At 40.0% G+C, this 21,445-nt stretch overlaps 1 protein-coding gene across 2 annotated transcripts in view; it reads left to right on the forward strand.

Moving 5' to 3' along the window:
• HERC2 (HECT and RLD domain containing E3 ubiquitin protein ligase 2) overlaps nucleotides 1–6,477 on the forward strand; it is a 103,000-nt gene extending 96,523 nt beyond the window's left edge. For both annotated transcript variants that reach the window (XM_041422113.1, XM_041422114.1), the window contains exons 88-93: nucleotides 657–851; nucleotides 949–1,061; nucleotides 1,944–2,134; nucleotides 3,859–3,964; nucleotides 4,508–4,720; nucleotides 5,476–6,477. In XM_041422113.1, the coding sequence (XP_041278047.1) occupies nucleotides 657–851; nucleotides 949–1,061; nucleotides 1,944–2,134; nucleotides 3,859–3,964; nucleotides 4,508–4,720; nucleotides 5,476–5,748 (1,091 nt within the window). In that variant the 3' untranslated portion in view covers nucleotides 5,749–6,477. The remainder of the gene's footprint in view (nucleotides 1–656; nucleotides 852–948; nucleotides 1,062–1,943; nucleotides 2,135–3,858; nucleotides 3,965–4,507; nucleotides 4,721–5,475) is intronic.
• The last annotated feature ends 14,968 nt before the right edge of the window (nucleotides 6,478–21,445 follow it).

A 21,445-nucleotide genomic window follows, 5' to 3' on the forward strand; every position in this document is an offset into this window, starting at 1 on the left:
AAACAGCATATGTGTGTGGGCAGAAGAAGATGCTTAAAATGCTGGGAAGTAAAAAAACTTCTCAAAATGATTTTATAAAACCCCTCAAGATTAATGGAAGCATGTCTGTAATTCTCTTCAGGTTCTTGAGCAGCTCTTCTGCTTACAACAAATCTTCTGCAAAACATAAACCTAGTTTTTCAGCTGTCTGAATTGGCAAATAATCCTGGCTAGCTAGTTTTACTGGTAGTGTAGTTTTTACAATTCACCTATCACTCTGATTTTTAATAAAAAATATTTTAGATTGAAGAGCCATTTTGTCTATTGTGTATGGGCCAAATAAAACATACCTATAAAAGCAATACTATTCCTTTTCTATTTCTGTTGTATTTTATTGTGATTAGCATACGGCACAAAATATTTTTTGAACTCTGTTAAAATAGTATTTTTGGCATTGTGATATGTCATATAATCTAAATTACATGTTTGGCAATGAACTGGAAGCATCCAAATACAGAGACAGACTTCTAGGGTTTTCATATGAAGGGATACAACACTGCAGCTTTTAATAAACTTTTGTTTACTCAATTATCTCCAGAGAGGAAATACAGTTTATTTCAATACTTCAGTTATTTTTTTTAAGAATATTTAATTTTGAGTCTTTTTTCTTCTCCAAGGTGAATCTGTGGATGATTGTGGTGGAGGTTATAGTGAATCAATAGCAGAAATGTGTGAAGAACTTCAGAATGGGCTGACCCCTCTGTTAATTGTGACGCCAAATGGAAGAGATGAATCTGGAGCAAACAGAGATTGTTTCCTGTTAAATCCTGCTGCCAAGTCACTCCTGCATATGAACATGTTTCGCTTTCTTGGTAATTTCTTAGCAGCTTTGTGGCATTCTGTGTGCTTTATGTGTAGTCAGAATACTGGGAATCTAACTAAAGCAATGGACTATATTTAAACTTACAGGTGTACTTTTGGGCATTGCCATCCGGACTGGCAGCCCCCTGAGCCTCAACCTGGCTGAGCCAGTGTGGAAACAGCTTGCAGGAATGAACCTAACAATTGCTGATCTCAGTGAGGTGAGAAGGAAGTTCCTGGGTGGGATGTGACTTAGAGAAGACAAGCAGACTCTGGCATAAATTTCTCAAGTGATTGGTTTCCCTGCTTTTTATGTCCTTGTATTTTGATTGGCCTTTTATATTTTGAGCCACTACAGAAGGATGATAGGATGATTTGTACTGACTGTTAAAACCATAAATTTAAGTTGTTCAAGAGTAGTTAAATAATCTGTTTGAATTCTAGAGTGTTCTCAAATCTTGCTATGGGTTTGACTAGACAGTCTTTGTGGTTCAGTTCCTACTTCCCAGTAGCTGTTACTGTCTGCTGTACCCAGATGCGATAACTGATTTGAGGGTATGTGCTTGCACTGTTTTGAAGTAAAAGAAAGCTCAGACTGTCCCTAGTTTGTGCTCACATACTGAATTTCACAAGCTTTCAATTTCTGTTTACCAGGCTCAGTGAATGCGACGTAAAACTTAAGTCTTCTTTATGAAGAAAAGTTCCTTCTCAAATACTGTCATGGAGAAATGTACTTCCTATAAAAGCACTGAGTCATTTACTTGTCACTGAGGGGATTCCTTTTGTACCAAATCCAGTGCTGGTAGGGATGATTATGCTTTCAAGCTTTAAATCCCTTTTCTTATATGATACAGTTTCTTGGCAAATGTCCTCCAAAAAGATTGGCATCTAGAATAGGTGCAGTCTCCCACATCCAACATAATGAAGCTTTCTGTAAAGTACTAGACCACTTTATGGCTTTGAATTCAAGTTAGATGAATTGTGGTCAGACATTGGTCAAAGCTTTTGGTAGGTGACACATGATGCACTGCTTTTGGCATGCAAGAGATGCTGTTATACAGTGCTAGTAAACTGGCTTTAACTCGGGTGTCTTACTTTCAAAGGTTGATAAAGATTTTATTCCTGGGCTTATGTACATTCGAGACAATGAAGCTACTTCAGAAGAATTTGAAGCTATGAGCCTCCCATTCACTGTGCCTAATGCAAGTGGTCAAGATATTCAGCTGAGTTCCAAGTACACCCATATTACACTGGATAACAGAGCAGAATATGTGAGGCTGGCTATAAACTACAGGTTTGTTGAATAAATCATTACAATTACAGATATGAATATGCATTTTATTTTTAGAAATATGTATCAGCTTTTAAACAGTATGCTACTTTAGCCTGTTATATACAAGTATATTAATATTTTCATGTGATTACAGTGTTGATTTTCTGATTTCACTTATTGTATTCAAGGAGAAGAATCTTAATAAATGACAGGTGTGCCTCTAGATTTGTCCTGACCGAGCAGTTTTGGCAGTCAGTTTTAATGATGGAGTAATGTCCTAGGCATCTAATTCTTCCTGTGGGCTAAAGTAAGAGGCTTGATCAGTAAGCTCTTTGTGAAGAGAGCTTAGATCTAGTACTGCTGCACTCGTACCTTTGCATATCATCAGCTGCAGTCCAGAGCAGTATCAGCTGAATTCTTGCGCCAAGTTGGAATGTACAAACCAAAATGTTCATTCCTTGGGTGGGAGACACTGATGCACACCCCTGGGAGCCACAAGCTGAGCACCCCACAGAAATCAGTGGGAAATAACTGCTCAGTGTTTGAGAAGATTGGCCTTTGGTTGCTTATGTGGCCAGGTAGCTAATCTAGATGAGTAAATCTCAGAAACAATCATAAGCATCTTGTCTCTGAAGCAGTGGGCCTAGTGCCTACTGAAATATGTAAATTTAGGTAATTTAGATAAGAAACTGGCTCAGGCTTGTTTTATTCAATCCACCATATTCCTCTTCTTTAGAGAGTGCTTGAGCAAGACTGTATCATTACAGTCTTATATACTTGCTTATTAGTTTGTAGTTCCAGTGTCTGCCAACAATTATGAATTACAGCCTTAATTTTTCTTTTTTTTCCCCACTGTAAGTGGTTATGAACCAATACTTAGATCTGTTTCTGACAGTAAAGAGAGAGGTTTCATTTGGAGCTGATACTCCTTTGAAGAAATGTCTTTGCTCTCTTGCCAATTCTGCCGGTCCTCAGAGGACATGAGCATTTCTAAAGCATTTTACAGTTAAAAGGCCTTGTGGAGAAATATTTAAAGGTTAAGTATCAAGTTTTTTAACTATATGAAGCCCTTGAGAGGGAAAACTAGCACCTGAATAGAATCCATGTTGCAAAGCGGATGCAACAGACCAAACTTGTCCTGGCATCTTTGTTTATTTTGGTGATGACTAGCCTGAAGACAGCCCTTGTAAGAGATGTCTCTGCTCTGGAGGGCTCTGTAAAACATCTCGGAAATTATTTGACAGGGGAAAAAAATGAGCCAAACACAAATTGTGTGTGGCATCAGAAGTAGAAAATTGTTACTTATCTGTGCCTGTCTTAAAAAAAACAACCACCTGCTGTCAGACATCCTATTTTAGTTCAGACCCTCTTTTTTTTAAACTCTAATATCTGTTTTGTATGGAGAATGTTTGAAGTTAGAGTTTCAAGATGCAGCCACTCTTTTTCCAAGAGCATATTGTTTCCAAATGGGATATTGTTTTGTTGTTGCCCAGCATAGCACATGAATAATGCTGGAAATAAAATATCTAAAACATTGGGAGATATCTCCTCCACGTTGAGCTTGCTGTGCAATAGGAATTGGTGTAGTATATCAAGTATCTTGTAAAAAAATGCTTGTTAATGTTCTTTGGTACATATCTGGACATTTGAGGAGAATGGTTTAAATTGTTTTGGTAACACAGTAATTGCTATAAATAATTGCTAGAAATTACATTCACAGAAACTTTGAAAATCTTTATTTACAGGCTTCATGAATTTGATGAGCAAGTTGCAGCAGTTCGTGAGGGGATGGCCCGTGTTGTTCCCGTTCCTCTACTTTCACTCTTTACAGGATATGAACTGGAAACTATGGTATCAATTTCTGCTTTGTTACTTCTGTCAGATTAACTTGGAGTGAAATTATTCATTCATTTGCTTTACTAATACAAAACCCACATTAAATGCTGTTTACAGCATTTAATGATTGCTGTGTGGTTGAAAACATCAGTTCAAGGGAAGACCAGAAAATGTTTAATTGCCCTCTTGGTGCTACTAAAATTATTTTGACATAGCTGAACAGTCATATAATTCATTATAATTATTTCAGGAAGAAACAAACAAGCAGAACCAAAAAAACCTCACATGCCAGTGATTTCATTCCAGTGATCTAGAAAGTAAATTGGAGATACTTGTCCTAAATTCAGGAGTATGAAAAAGTTCATTACTGTCACCTCATGGGAAGATGTATATTTTGTAATATTGTACTAGGAGACTATGCATGGCATCTCAAAGATCTGAATGCTCACTTTGTTAGTGTAAAAGCTGATTAAATATTTTAAAGGAAGGGAGGGAACAAATCACCTGTAATTGATTTGATCGGACTTGTGTAGCCTATCACTGTATTTCATTTTTCAGGTATGTGGAAGCCCAGATATCCCACTTCATCTCCTGAAATCTGTAGCAACTTACAAAGGCATTGAGCCAACTGCTTCCTTGATCCAGTGGTTCTGGGAAGTGATGGAGTCCTTCTCCAACACAGAGCGATCTCTCTTCCTGCGTTTTGTGTGGGGCAGAACAAGGCTGCCCAGGACTATTGCAGACTTCAGGGGGAGGGACTTTGTTATTCAGGTATTGTTATTGTGTGGGTTTGGGAAAGTTGGGGGCATCTTAAAAAGCTGGTAGTGGAGAAGTTGCAGCATGACATAACAAAGGCCTGGTTTCATTAAACTGTTCTGCAGTTTTACATTGTAGATGCAGCGGTGCAACAGTTGAATAATGCCTGTGACAGTTATATAATGCACAGAACTATTCTTGTCTCTTGACTTGGACAAGTGGATATCCTTTAATTTCCCAGCCATTGGTTTCTGTGAATTTTGATAGTTTTCCACTCTCAGGCAATTGTTTTTGCTAGCATTTATTTAGCATTTCATTTGGTTCAGTTAATAATTTCAGCTAAATTAAAACCACACAATCTTCAAATCATTTTTTGGTACCATCTGAAGTAATAGCATCTTTTTTAGACTGCTCCCAACCACATATTCATAATCAAAGCAGCTCATAAATGTCTGTTTTTATTTATTGGGGTTTATAAATGGTTTTATTTATTGATTTAGTGGAGGGAAAATGGATTTGGCCTCTTCATGGTTCTGTTAAGAAACTTCAGCATCAGAATCAAAAATAGAACAAGGAATCAAAAATATAACAAGGTGCAAATTATTGTTTCGATACTGATTTGTGTTTTGGACAGTGAACAGAAATCAAAAATAACGTGCTTTAACAAGGTGCTAAAAAAATTTGCAGTTATTATTTCGATACTGATTTGTGTTTTGGACAGTGAACAGAAATCAAAAATAACGTGCTTTTTTTCTTTTTTTTGTTAACAGGTATTGGATAAATACAATCCTCCAGACCACTTCCTTCCTGAGTCATACACATGCTTCTTTCTGCTGAAGCTGCCCAGGTATTCCTGTAAGCAGGTCCTGGAGGAAAAGCTGAAGTATGCCATTCACTTCTGCAAGTCCATAGACACTGATGACTATGCCCGCATAGCGCTGACGGGAGAGCCGGCGGCTGATGACAGCAGTGACGACTCTGATAATGAAGATGCAGATTCTTTTGCTTCGGATTCTACACAGGACTACTTAACAGGCCATTGAAAAGTAATATAAGGAATAGTTGTTAAAAGCACTGAGGCAAAATGCCAAAATGACAATGAAGCCAAGGACAGTTTAGGTTTCAGAATAAAGACTATATAGTCAGAGGGATGGTAATCTTCTGAACATGGGGAAAGTGTGTGTGCTACTCACAGTAGGACTTAAGGATTACAGCTTAATCCATCAGCTTAAAATAAATGGCACAGTATATGGGCATTGAACATTTATTTTAAGAGCTGAAAATGGCCCCCCATAATGCTGCACTACATTTAGAACCTTTGTGTTTACTGAAGTGTTGTAAATGTTTATATAAATATGGTAGTGCAGCATCCAAAAGGCAATGAAACCTTTAAATTGTGGGTGCAATAGGTTTTTTTTCATATTAAGTGTTGTGTTCTGTGCATCTTCTTGATTGTATATTGGAAATACTGTGCAACGACGGAATAGTATTATAAATATTTCAATTAACTTTACTAGAAGTTTGTTAAAAGTTTTTGAACATTGAATAAACATTATTCCTTGAAATTCTTCTATAGATAATTAAAAATGGCCAATAGTTTCACCTCCACCCCTGGTTTGTATATTTTAGCTTATGCGTTATTTATCTCAAATTTGATACCTTTCTGTGAACAGCATCATAATTCTTATCATGGAAAGTGTACTGTATATAATTGGTGCCATGTAAATGCAAAAGTTATAATTTCCCTCTAAATAAAAGTTCTGCCACATTAAGAACCAGGATGTGTTTTTTCGTGGTAATGCATGTCGGATATGGGATGAACATTGAAACAGCTCTGCTACAAAGTGTTTCTGCAATGTACAGCTTTTGACCAAGCTGCTCCACCAATAGCAGGTGCATTGCCAGAGAGATTTTGTGAGCTACAGTCAACTTGAGCAAGTCCAGATAACAGGATAATTGTAGTGATTAGGTGCACCTTGTTTATGCAGTTGTTCCTAGGGCCGCTGTTGTCAGTAGTGGTGAATTTATTCTTGGACACTTGGGGTAAAAAATTTGAGGAAGTGTATGGGAGAGCTGTCATGAAGTACCTGAAGATGAGGACAGGAGTCTGATGACACTGGTGTAGCATTGTATCACTGAGAAAATTTAGTCACCTTACAAGGCCTGGTCATGACACGTTGGCACAGGACACGTAGATCATGACCCATTCCTGACCACACAGTTTATGCACTCGTTTTTCAAAACAGGAGAATAAGATTAATTGTGCCAAAGCACTAATATTTTACTTTAAAATCTATTAGTAGGCAATGTCATACCATTGCTTCTGTAATTATTAAGATAGGTATATGTGAGTATTCAACATTTTACAATTTAACATTTTACAATTATGAGTGGATTCATTCTTTTTTAGTGTGTGCATTTGACTTCTGTTCCAACTAGATTAAATGTTAACTGTGATCATGAACTAAGTTTTCATGAGACACACTTGATATTTCATTATAGTGGTGAAACTACTGGAAGTCAGATGTCAGTGGTTTGAAATAAGTTATCTTTAGAGTCCTCTGTTTAGTGCTAAGGATCTTGCAATAAATGCCCCTTTCCTGATTTTCTGTCTCATCAGAGGTTCCAGAAGTCAGGCCTGTTCTTGGTCCTCCAAATTTTCTCAGTCTGCTGGTGAAAAATGCTCTGTCTTTTTGAGTCTTTAAGATGCAAAACTGAAAAATCTTCAAGAAATCTTTTTTATCTTTGCTGCTGAATTTAATTTCTCCTCAGGGTAAGGAGTGAAGAAGTAGTACAGAAGTGCTCATGTGGTTGTCTGCTGCCCCTCGTCATGCTAACACCGGAGCCCTGTAGGCATCCAACCCGATCAAAGAGATTCTGTAGTCAGCTTTTCAGGAGAGGGGATGAATGAGTTATGCCCAAATCTCAGTACAAGGTCTTTGACCAAGTTAGATTGCCATTCTTGAATTTCAAGCCCCATTTCAGAAGCATATGGACTACTGTAACATGGAGTTTATAACTTGCTTATAGGAAAGAAAAACAATGTCAGGGTCTTCTATCCAAGAAAAGCAAAAAGGAAGGTAAGGAATGCATTGTTGCACTGAATGTTGCATTGTTGCACGCAGTTGCATTGAACTGTAAAAGAAGTTTCTTAGGCCTCCTTCTTTGCTTTCCCATCCTAACATAAGAGTGGCAGGCAATTTCTACAGTGTGATGCTTGTGACCTGTGGCCTGACTTACAGCATTTCATAGATTATCAGGTTGGAAGGGGCCTCAAGAGTCATCTGTTCTAACCTTTATTGGCAAAAGCACAATTTAGACAAGACAGTTCAGCATTCTGTCCAGCTGAATCTTAAAAGTGTCATGCTGGGGAAATCTGCCACCTCCCTGGTGAGATTATTCTGTGAAAATTTTTTCTCTTCTGTCCAATAATAATTTCCTCAAGAGTAATTTGTAATAATTTGTACTATTATCCCTTTTCCTTTCCAGGACACTCCTTGTAAAAAAGGCATCTCTATCTTTGTAAGCACCCTTTATGTACTGGAAACATGTGGATAAGGTCTCAAGGCTGAACAAACCCAGTTCTTACAGCCATTCCTCACATGACAGGCCTTCCAATCCTCTGGTCCTCTTTGTGATCCTTCTCTGGGTCCTCTGCAGCCTGTCCACATTTTTGTACAGTAGGAACCAAAAGAGCACAGTATTCCAGGTGTGGCCTCACAAGTGCCAAGTGGGATAAAGACTATTTTTATCAGTGCTGGTGATTTCATCTTGATGTAACCCAGTATCTGGTTGGGTTTCTTTGCTGCAGCAGCACCCTGTTCATTCGTATTGAGTAGGCAATGTCCATCACTTGCCCACAGCAAGCAAGCCAGTGAACATGTCATAAAAGGTGAGCATGAATTTGCCCTTCATGAATCCCTGCTCCCTTTTCCCAGTCATGGGCTTCATCTGACTTGTGATAGCCTCCCAGGAGGATTTGTTCCATAATTTTCCCAGGGACTTAAGTAAGACTCATGAGCCTGTAACTTCCTGGATCATCCTTTAAACCCTTCTTTTAGATGGGGGTCACATTACCTTTCCTGCTGCCTTCTGGGATATCTCCTGATCTCCACAGTTCTCCACAGGTTGTGGAAAATGCACCCAAAATGATGTCAGCCAGCTCTCTTAAATACTCTCAGGTGGATAATGTCAGGGCCCATCACTTTGTAGGGGCTGAGCTCCTGCAACAGTTCACACACCAGCTCCTTCTTCACTGATGGTGAGTCTAGGTTTGCATCAGCCTGGATTTTTGTTCCAAAGGCCAGAGGCCCAACAGTGCTGGTAAAGACCAAGCTGAAGAAAGTGTTGAGAACTTCTGCCTTTTAAGCATTGCTGGTGACTAATTCACCTTTCCTGTTGCACAGTGAGTCCATGTTTTCCTTTTGTTTTTACTGGTTGTTTACATACCTGAAGAAACCTTTTTTTGTGTTTTACTTTTTTTTTTTGCATCTTTGGCCAATTTCAGTTCTAGCTGAGCTTTTGCTTTACTAACTGCAGCTCTGCAAACCCTGGGAATGCCCTTGTAGTTCTCAGTGGGTATTCATCCCCTTTTCCTCTAGCCTATACCCATCCAGTGTGATCCTACCGCCATGTGAGCTGTCGTACCATGTTTCCATTATTCCTGTGACATCATAAATTTCTGACTGGGTGCAGAGCCCCAGTTCCTTGTGTTTGTTCCCCAGACTGCATGCACTGATATACATATACTTGAGGTGGTTACTTGAGGAGCATTTGTCTCTGCTCGAGTCTGGAGCTAGATGATCTTTAACATCCCTTCCAACCCAAACCATTCTATGAGCCAGCAAACTTAAATTAAAGATTCACCTTTCCAGAGAACATGGGAAAAAGCAACCCCTCCAGGCAGAGGTGTAGCAAGGAAAAGGAGAAGAAAACTCTGGCAGCCAACCCCATGACTTTTGTTTTCAGGGTGAGGCTAATACAGAGCTAGTGGTTCATTCTGTCCCTAGTGATATTAAACAAATCTACCCTGCACTCTGCTGCTGTTGGAGGTCTCTGAGTGCTTCATATCATTCTAAGATTGTAATTGCACTGCTCAGGGATGGCCACAGGGAAAGCAAAGCATTCACGAACTTTTGATCTTTACTCACAGTGTGCTGCTGGCAAGGACACAGATGCACATCCCAGCCCTGTTGGCTGTGCCTGGATGTAATCTGAAAGGCTCCACGCAGCAGGTCATGGGATGTGGTCAGGAAGGAATGCAGATAACAACAGTACCCTTTCAGCTCTGGGCTCTGAAAGGTGGCATTCAGTGCCTGCCTGACACTCCTACTGCTCCTGGCCATAGCCCCTGGCTATGTAGCTGCTCCACAGGCCAAATGCTGCCCCATCTTCACAGGCCAGGGAGCTGCTGGACATTTATAGCTTGCTTCAGGGGCACAAGGGCAGGACAGCAGTGTCCAGGTGATACAGGAAGGTCTACCTTCCTGTAGTAATGTAGTGGAAGAATCACTACGTGACTCTCTGTGTAAGAAGATACAAGAGCAAACGCCCTTTTGTGCATGAGCACATACGTCAAAAGAAGCATGAGACAGTACTTATTTCACAAGGGGAGCTTCATGTCCAGAAGTCATCCCTTGTCCATTGATTAATCATAAATCAGCTGAGGCAATTACAAAGATAAACCTTTATCTGTGTGGATCTCTTATTTACATAGAGAAACAAATCCTGAATGGCTTCAAATTCTGCATCTCACTGCACCTATGCTGGTGGTCCACATGTATTCCAGAGTAACCACATACACCCCCTCTCCACTTCCCCATTCTGCACTTGTCTGGAATAGGGCAAGATAAGTAATTACTCCAGGACTGTTACACTGGTGTCCATGCAGAGGCAAATCTTAGTCTTGAATGGGGTTATGGAGCCATTATTTCTGTGAGTGAGGCAGAGCAGAGAATAATGTTTCTAGCAGAGGTGAAACAAATTTGCTTAAACTGGGAAGTTTTCTCAATTTCCCTTAAAAGGAGTTATTTGACTGCCAAGATTTTTCAGTAAAGTTTGATTGTGGTTAACAAGGGTTTTTCCTCCCTTCAAAGTTACATTTTTTTTCAAAATATGTGTATAATTAATAGTGATGCATTATGATAATTAACGATTCACACCTATTTCATATATCTTTTCCCTCCCTTCAAAGTTACATATTCCTCTACCATTTTTTTCAAAATATGTGTATAATTAATAGTGATGCATTATGATAATTAACGATTCACACCTATTTCATATATGATTCTGCTAGGAAAGTCATAACATTATTAAATATTACTTCATATGTCCTACTCTGTTTTACAAAATCCATTGTGTCAGTTTTGTTGAGCAGAAACATCTCTACCTCACCATTTGCCAAAGTGGTGAGAAGAATTTTTTTTCCCAGATTCTTTACCGTAAGCTCACCGGTAAGAACATCTCACCATAAATCCTTGTCTCCTTGTTGGACTTGGACAGAGGAGGTATGTTTCACAAGACACTCACTTTCAAAAAAACTTGTCAGTCCCAGATTCTTTAAAGAAGAGGTGACTCCCGTAAGCTCACCGGTAAGAACGTCTCACCATAAATCCTTGTCTCCACGTTGGACTTGGACAGAGAAGGTATGTTTCACAAGACACTCACTTTCAAAAAAACTTGTCAGTTTTTTGTTTCTGACCTTTACATTCTACTGATGTTAACGCCATCAGACCAAAAAGCCATACTGAAAGGAAAACAGCTCTGAAACATCACCAGGCATTGACCTCCAGGGATCTTGGCCAACTTAGCATGTCTCAGCTGCACGCACATGTCTGTATCTCTGAAGGGTGGATCTGATCACACAGGGTGCTGAGGACTGCTCAATGCTGGCAAAGTTCACCTCAGTGGCAGGAAAGCATGATGTCACTTCATGGCATGGATAGCTCACCAGATGAAAGACCTCTGTCATGCCAAAATTGCGCCCCTACACAGTACAGCCCCTTCTCAGAGCAGACTGTCATTCCCAAATTGGCTTTTCAGGCTAGTGGTTGCTTAGCCCAGAGCAGATACTTTGCAAACCCTCCTAACCCAGCAGCACCATGGTTATGATGTTATTAGGAGCTGCTGTCTTCATCAGGCGACAGACAAATTACTGAAAACTCCTGAAATGACCACAAGACCAGCCATGTCAGTAAATGAGTGCTCAGTAGTTTCAATACACCTCTTTCCCAAAAGCAGCAGAAGTGAATCCAGGCTCTGATGGGTAAAGGAGGCACTGACTGTTCCTGCAAATGCTACTGCCTCAGAGTTGTTTTGAGACCATAAAATAACAGAATCTTCCAGAAGTGTCACAGAACAGTTTTACCATCTCCTGTGAGGCCTTAGCAGCAACTGTTACTACTCCATAAGGGATGAGAAGGTAATACTGCCTGGCAAGAATGAAGCCTTGGCTGAGTCAAAGAATTGTGTGTAGAGATAATTTTCATCAACACAGCCTATGTGATGAAACAGCTTTTCTGTTCAAGATAGGAACTTTGATCTTCTGACTCCTGGTCCTGTGCCTTAACCACACAGGAAGCTTGAAAATGTCCCACGGGCTTGTCCTCCCCTACACACGGGTATTTTATCCACACTGCAAACTGCCTGAGACCAAGCAAGACCATCTTGGAAACACCTATCAGCCCAGCACTGACATCCTGCAGCGCACAAGGCAATATTTTTTGTGGAATCCAGACTGAGAGGCAAAACCAGGACTGAAGCCAAAAATAATTTCACTGCAGTTTGTCCTGTCTTCTTACATCTTCTTATTAAATCTTTTAGCAATCTCCCTCTGCCATGACTGCACTCTCTATCCCATGTGTACACTCGGTCACAAGGACTGAATGCCAGCCACCACTGAGATCTGTATGGGAAAGGTGGTGGTAGCTGCTGGCACAAGTGGAGCCATGGCATCAGCTGCTGGAATAGTTGAGGGTCTTCAACTCCTCTGTTCCAAACTGAAAAATTCCAAAGGCGGTGCCCTACATGGGTAACTCTGGTCATAAGTACCACAGACTGAAGCCTGGTCAGTGTCTGTGCCAGGAGTCAGCAGTCCCAGGATCACAGGAAGGAAGGTGTGTGATTTGAACTCCAAAGTTCATTTCTTTCTGGGTTCTGTCCAGCCAGTTTTTGCCAAGCATCCCTGTCCTCTGCAGGAGCTTGGAGGAAGAGCATCTCACCCAAGGCAGCCCAAATCTCACTATGCATATCCACACAGGTATTTGATGCATGTAATTTCTTCCTCCTGCTATGCACAGCGCTTCATAACCCACTGACTACTCCATTGCTCAGGTCAGACAGCCCTTTTCCTAACAACCTAATTTTGGACATCAACACTGTTCTCCAGGATGTTGCTAGGTCAGTGTGATGAAACTGATGTAAAACACGAGAAGCAGCAGAACCAAGAAGGATATATGCAGGAGTCTTGCTCAGAAAGTCTTTCCAGTTTAGGAGAAACCTTTACATTTTGCCTGTAGTTTTACCTGTAAAATTTTGATGTTACACTTTCTTGCTTTTTTTTCTCCTATGTGTTGCTGCCAAACAGCATAACAAAGCTCAGCTGGCCACCAAACCACATTGGCACTTGTCCCCACACACTGATGAAGTTTTCACAGGGAAACAAGAAGGTTTATACTCCTAGCTTAGACTTTATTTTCTAGAAGTGGTGTACCACATCCTTATTATGGCTTATTGGCAGTAATAAGTACATGCAAGTGCCCAGTAAACCTTAAGTTTCTTTTCACTTAACACTGACCATTTACAAAAGAGAATCCTAGAGTATTTTACAGTATATCCATGTTCTCCAAACAAATTTCTCAAAATGCTTCTGCTGAAAACTTTTTCACATATGATGCTAGTGCACCACATGTGAATTCAGTGGAGAGAGCTGATCAAGATGAGCAGAGTCAGGAAACAACTGAGACAATCCTACTCTATCTTTTTGAGAAATCTTTGCCCAATCGTAGTCACTGACCGTCAGATGACTAAATGCAAAGAAGAATGATGCCTTGCAGATATACCATTAACATTCACATTTGAGACAGATACTCAAAGCAGCAGAATCTTTTCCAAGTATCAGGAGCATCAGTTCACAAATAGTTTCTGTGTCACATTCACAGCTGTGTTGCTTTGCTGCAGTTTTTACTTAAGACAAGGACATGACACCATGAATATTTTTTCTACCAATCCCACAACTCCAGTTCAGTAAAAGAACTGTGTTGGCATGCTTTATTTAACACCAAAATTTCTAATTAAAAAGTTTGTTGGAGATTAGCATTGAAAGGCAACCTCTGCACAAAACTCTACATCTGTACATTTTCTTTGATTTAAAAAGGAAAAATGTTTTATCAATGAGATCTTTGGAATGCACTGCTTCGGTTTTTCCTGGAAGAGTCCTGTGTGATTTACTTCTCCACATATGCTGATTAAGATGCTTGCAGGGGAGGCAAGTGTATACTGGCCTGAAGACTTCTTTCACTAACATTTTAAGGAACACATACTATGATTATAAATGGGTCATGTCCCCTAAACTCCCCAATGGGACTCAATGACCTTCTGTCTTTATTCAAAGGTTGTTTAGCAGCCTTTAAATCTAGTTGTAGAAGATTGATTCCTTTTCCTTCTCAGACTAGGAATTTGCACCTAAAAGCCCATTAGGAGCAAATCCCATTTTTTGACCACTTGAATAAGTTTTTTTTTCAGGAACAGCAAACAACTGGCTACTCAGAAATACTACAGCCTGTTAGGAGTGGTGGTATCCACCTGTCTAGAAAAGGCAAAGGAATCTCTGGCAGCAGGCTGGGCAGCTTGGTGAAGCAGGCTTTAGGCTGCAGGACTCGGGTGGTACAGTCCAAAGTGGCAACACTCCCACCATCACAACCCACGGGGAAATAAGCCAGGTGTCTAAGCTGAAGGTCACCGTCTGTGAACTCAGTGTCTATTCTCCGCATTTTGGGAGTGGAGGCTTATTTAATAGAGCTGATACAGTCTGGAAAGCTTTTAATCTCATCCTGCAGTGGTGACCACAGCTGGCCGTGGTCAGGGCGTCTCTTCTTAAACTGCTGACTGTACTGATCTTTCATCTCCAGGGACTACAACTGGAAGTTTAGACCTGTGACTTTCGCGTAGCCATGTAAAGTTTGCCAGAAGGCATTCCTCCCTAGGACAGGCTGCCATCATTTGTGTATTTGAGGCGTCTGCGGCGCAAGGAGAGCGGCGCGGCTGCTGGTCCCCCGAGCTCTCACAGAGCAGGCGGGAGCGATGGGACGGGGCCGGGGGCGATGGGACGGGGCTGGGGGCCATGGGACGGGGGCGGGAGCGATGGGACGGAGGCGGGAGCGATGGGACGGGGCCGGGGGCGATGGGACGGGGCTGGGGGCCATGGGACGGGGGCGGGAGCGATGGGACGGAGGCGGGAGCGATGGGACGGGGCCAGGAGGAGCCGCCCCTGCCTGCGGCCGGGCTGCCCCGCCAGCCCCTCCGCCCCGCCTTGGGCTGGCCGGGCACAGCCCTCCCGCCTGGAAAGTCCAGCAGGAATGCCAAAGCTCCTCTGTGTTCGTCTGAGCTCTGTAGTTTCACATAACAGCCATCCTATTTTCAAGAACTTACTCCCTACTGAGAAATGAGTCCATCCTTCGACTCTAGCAGGGACTTGTTTAGAATGCATGGGCTATAATCCTATGTATCTACCTACCTACCTACCTACCTACCTACCTACCTATCTATCTATGACAACTTCAAACCCAGAATTTTCTCCATAAAAGCCTTGATGCAGGTTTGGAACCCCCATTTTTGCCCTGAAAAGACAGCTGGTCTTTCAGAACCAACCCTGGTTTGCCACACAGCTCTGGCTAGTTCTGTGGAAACCAAGACGTGTAAGAACTTGGTATTACAAAAGTGATCCATTTGGGTCCAGACCCAGTTAGCTCCTCTTTCACTCTACAGATTTACAGACTTAAAATCCTAAATCAAAGGAGGAGCATAACTGCTTTCTCTTACCAGTCTTTTCTAGATGTGATTTTATAATTAACTAGTTTTTTTGCATCTTTTTGTTCCCATTGCAGATTCTTCTACAAGTGCAAGGCCAGATGTTCCTTCCACTTGGGTCATCAGCAGCAATCACCACTTTGTCTAGTACGAATACAAAATGCTTCTTTGCTTTTTTTTCCTTAAATTTACTACCAGAATTAGGGAAGACAAAAACTTTTTCCTAGCAATATAAGGACATCTAACAACATTGTGTCCCCAGCTTTCACAATTCCAGTGTATTCCTGGAATAAACGAGAATATCACAAATGTTTACTATGAGTGTGATAAAGGCCACAGTATTCCACATGCCAATAACCTGCCACTAAATTGGAGTGTTTCTGCCAGCTCCATCGTGTGTGCCATCCTCTGACTTACTCTCTGGATTTCTGCCTGGCCTTCCACTGTTATCATGGCTGACTCGGTGATGTAGCGCAAGTCTTAATGGAAATGTAGGTTAAATGGGGTGATGTCTGTTTGGTGAACTCTCACAGTACACGGAACAGTCGGTATCCCTTTGATGAGTGCCCTCTGGAAACCCCACAATTGCTATACAAAGCAATGATGTCTTGCTTGCTCCTTACTGTGCTGTCTTCTGCATTTTAAATTATTGTAAAGAGGGACACTTCACCTTTTTCTATGTTTTTACAGCATCTGCAGCTCTGTGGTCCTCATCCATGGCTGAAGCGCCCAAGCAATGGAAACACAAATGAATTGTTATAAAGTTGAAGGTGAATAATTTATCTTAATAAAGGGACTTTTATTTTTTTGGTATCTGAATAATGTTTGAAAGAAGTTGTTTTACTTGTCTGCAGAAATTTGGATGGGAGGACACCTGTACATTAATATTTTAATGGAAATTATATTTTCTGTGATTAAAAAGATGTTTCTCATGCTGGCAGATCTATTGCCCCACTACTGCAGTCAGGGGGTAGTTGAACTGTGATAATGGGGATAGATATAAATAGATTCACCTTCACAAAACATGAACAGGTATTTCTTGAGTTACAGGAATATAAATAAATTCCTATATCTTAAGCTATTTTTACCTTGGTGTTTGTAGACAACCAGAACAAACTGTAACTTGTGTTGCATCTGTTCAATGTACTCTACAGCCTATGGGAAAAAATAAAACGGCAGGAAAAAAGCTTTGAAAAACACTCTTTTGGATGATTAACTACCCTCAGCACAAATGGAACACTAATAGAAATTGCACAATGGTCCACCTTATTGCATTCTCTCACCAGACTTCTGAAGTAAGCTGCTCTCCCCAGAAGCCAGGGAGACAGGCCACGGATGTACATCCATGGTGCTCATCAAATGAGAACACTGGAGATAACTGTTGATGACCTTATGGATAATCTTGAGGGAGCTGGAAGTGTTCATCTCATATTTAAATATTAGAAGGTCAAAAATGGTTACTCATCTTTCAGTAACAATTGCTTCTTTAGGAAGGCTCAGCTAGCAGAAACCATCATTGCTATTTAATAACATGCAGCTATTCAAGGCAAAATGTCAATAGCATCATTCTCTTTATGAAGAATAAATGTTGCATTATTTTCCTTTGCTCGATTCTGCTTGTAGCCATGAAATTAATGTAGCATCTGTTTCTTCAGTTGGCATAGATTATATGTAGAATGTAGATTATGTTATCTTTTATCAGCTTTTGTCTGATACAGACAAAAAGATTTAGCCTGATGTAGTGCTTAATTATTATCCCTATGAGTACTGCAGTGGCATTTGTAAACCTTTGAAATTCCAGTATAAAGACCAAGAATGAGTGTTTGTCAGGATAATCTTGTTAGTAATTTCTGATGGCTGAAAAAGTGAATTTTCCTCCCCCCCTTAAATCTCACCCCACCAACCCGCCCCTCCCCAATATGCCCAGATTTTCCTAGTAAAAATTGTTAAATTTGTTCTTTTTTAACTTCTGTGGCAATCTAACAATGAGCTACTGCTCATTTCTGAGCAGTACTTCTACTACTTCTGCTCTGTTCTTCTCCTGCTTCCTGCCTAAAGTGTCTCAGTGTCTGCTCAGTGAGGCTGATCTTGATCTGTGTGTTCTTTCTCTCTTTGCCACTTGTTACTGCCATTGGAGGCTTTGGAAGAGCTGTGTCTGGGCAGAGAGTAACGGGTGCTGGGAGAAAGTCGAGTGCTAGTTCCTCTCTAAAATCACATGATGGCAAATCTGGGAATTCCTGCTTCATTTATGAGTGTGCAGAGAATGCAATGTCACTCTCTCCCCATCCAGAGATGCTTACTACGAAGAACTGAGCTGGATTCCACAGCAACAAAGTTATTTACCTAAATAAACTCACTCTTCAGAAAGCAAGGGGCATCTCTTGGCTCCTGCAGCTGGACCAAACCTTTTATTTTTCACATCTGTGCATCTTTTTTTTTTCTTTTATTTTTAATTTTTTAGGTTTTTCTTTCCAGACAAGAGAACCTTTTCAAGAATTCTTCAAAAGAGCAGGTAAAATGCTATTTTTTCTACAAGAAATGTTTCCTAGAATACTTTAATGTTTTTTTTTGTTATTTTGTGAAGATAATTTTAATATGTGCAATAAAATATTTCATATTAAAAGTTGGTCAAACTTTGCAATTAGTGAAGGGTCTCTGGACAGTATTTATGTGTACCTGAGTGTTCAGCATTTTAAAACATCAGTGAGCTACATGGAGTGTATGTTATAATATTCAATTTTTTTCAGTTGTGTTCCTATTGACCTTTACATTGTCTCAAAAATTAACGTTTCCTAGAATATTTATATTTAAAGACTGTTTTAACTTATTTTAGATTGCAGATTCTTTAAGGACTCAAACTTCTTGCTATTGTTAATGTAGTTTATTGTTGCCCTTCCTACTCCATTTATGCATAAGGGATGAATTTCAGGCTTACTTTTTGGACTAGATGTTCTGTAAAACATGAAGCTTTGTGTTAAAAAAGTTTATTTAGATCTGTGTTTGGAGATAACACATTAATGTGGAGTGAATATATCTCTCAGGTAAAATGATTTAGTAAAAATTGGATCACTTTTTTGAAGCATTCCTTTTCATGGATTTTACTCATGTTGGCTGTATTTGTAACAAGCTGTTGTGATTTTTCCAGTCACCTTGCTGGAGTAGTTTGCCAGCAAGGGAGCAGTCTGCAGACCAACAATGGGCTGGTCTGTTCTGCTCAGCCCTGCTTTTGCTGAAAGAGTAAAAGTGCAAAGCTTCCCCTACTTCCCAAGAGCTTGAGGTTTTACAAATTAGCTGTAGATATTTGGTTTTCAATGGAACTTTAGGTGAGAAGTCAGGGGATCAGTCACTCAAATGTAGTTATAACCTTTTTTAAGGGTAATGTTTGCATGTAATTTTTTTAAAATAAAATCTGTAACTCATGTGAAATAGATATTGAAGAGGTGCAGCTTTTGAGTTGTTCAGCTAACATGTAGGAAACTTTCTGTATTTCTTAATACAGTCGTAGGTGGAACACAGACACTTGTTTTCTGAACTCTCACAAAAAATATTTGGTCATCAGAATTCCTAGTATTTCCATAAGGGCAACTGCCATAAGCTGTCAAAAGCTCAGCTTTCAATGCAGAATTTGGTCTAATGGTGGGAGGCAGGTTTGGACCTCATCAGTTTTCTCTTGAGGCACCCTTATGTTGTCTTCTGTGTTAAGCAGGACACTATGAGTTAATCTGAAACATCTCTGGAACAAAGAAGACAAACCATGGATGGCAGAACTGCTGACATTTAGAGCTGAACAGATCCTAGTGAGTACAATCCAGAAAAATTCTCTGTGTTACGGGCTTTTCCTAGGCTGAATCTAGGAGGAGAAATGGTTCCTTGCTGCAAACATTTTGGGTGCTGCTTGAGTAGAAACAAGAAAAATTTAGGCTTGTGGCCTGATGTCAAAGGAGAAAGAGGGAAGAGGAGAGCATTAGTCTAAGGGATTTGTTTATGATTTTTCCTTCAGAAGGTATGTTAAATAAAGCCACAGTATATAAATAAATAAATAAATAAATAAATAAATATATATATATATACTAGGAGAACTGAAAAGTTAAACTTTTGCCCACTTTTTCACCGGTAGAGGAAAGTACAAAAGGGATAAAATGTATCACAGAAGTAGAGCCCTGTTAGACTGAGACAATGCAGCAATTATTTCTACAATGTTTCTCAATAACAATAGCTGTAAAAATACTGAGAAAAAAAATCCCACAGTTGTAAGTTGGGGGGTTTTTTTCTTCTTTTTTTTTTTTTCTTCATTCTGTGACTGAGTGCTTTTGCCAGATCACATTTTCCCCTGTGGATTAACTTTGAACTGCCAATTAAAAGTTATTGCTAAATCCTGTTACAGCAGAAAGCCTTCAGGCTCTTACCATTAAGATTTGGCCATTGCTCTTTCACATAATAGATTAAACTGCTGGGATTTTGGTAAATTACTTTTGTACATTTTGTAGAGTAGCCACATAGCCAGTATATTTTTTTAGGGAAAATATAGGAACTGTCTTAATTTCTGCTAATTTCATTGAATTAAAAACAAAGGGGGAAAATTGGAATTGAGACAAGAGCAAATATTGTTCTTAACAAATTGTGTTAATAGTGCAATGAAGTTTGCCTATCAATGCAGTGATGACCTGGTTTCTTCTGCAAGAGCTTTACAAAAGCCTGTCAGCCTGTCCTACTTAGAAAACAAAATTGCTGAAATCTGTGTGGCAAAGTTTAGATGACCTTTCCTACAATTTTCGGGCAAAGGAGACAGAATACTGCAATAACTCTGCTGTTTCTGACAGGCATACTCTGTGTGTCATTGCTCTGAGCAGGGACAAATTGAACATTATCTCAGAAGCCTCAGAAAGCTTTGTGGTAATGGTTGGCAGATGTTTTATTTTTTAATGTATTTATGTATTTTTTAATGTTTTCATTTTTTAAAATCTGTGTGTTCAGCTAGGAACAGATCAAACAGGAAAGAGAAGTGAACCCCCTGATATTTTAATTTTCTTGAGAGAAGAAAAAACATTCAGCGTCCATTAAAAAAAGCTACATAATTCTTGCCAAAATCATCCATTCAATCTAAGATATGATTACCATAAAAATATATTCAGCCATAAATCAACATTGGGTTTTCATGTTTTCCATGCTTTAGCCCTGATTCTGTGATCTTGCTGAAAAGATTGAATGTCTTGATTTCTACAGAAATATGACTGCACCCACCATTCTCCTGTCAAAAAAGAGCAAAAAAAGGGGTGTCTTTTTATGAATAAAGATAGCCTGTAATAAAATAAAAGTTGTGTTCTTGTTCAGCAGATGAATGGATGCTTCTATACAGAGTACAGTATCTTCTGGCTGATGAATGACTTTTCTTGCATGCATCAGCTTGTTTTGAAGCCATCTTCATGGCACCAATCAAAAGAAGGTGTAGGCTGGCAAAAATCCTTCTGCAGCATTCAGTTGGTTTAGGTAACAGGTCTGTGGTATTTCAGGAGCCTCTAAAACAGAGTAAAACAAGTATGGAAGAGGAGTCCTTGATAACTGGTAGCAACAGCCACTGTGAGGGTTTCTGGGATTTTGGACATCTCTGCCAGAGAAGGTGGCTTTTAAAACAGAGCACCTGAAAGTGCAAAAGGTCAAGGGGCTATTGAGGTTTCTCATTAACTACATGGCACAGGAGCAAGGGGGCATGGAGAC

The sequence above is a fragment of the Onychostruthus taczanowskii genome, unplaced genomic scaffold, assembly GCF_017590055.1.
Source record: "Onychostruthus taczanowskii isolate IOZ18803 unplaced genomic scaffold, ASM1759005v1 scaffold71, whole genome shotgun sequence".
Lineage (NCBI taxonomy): Eukaryota > Metazoa > Chordata > Aves > Passeriformes > Passeridae > Onychostruthus > Onychostruthus taczanowskii.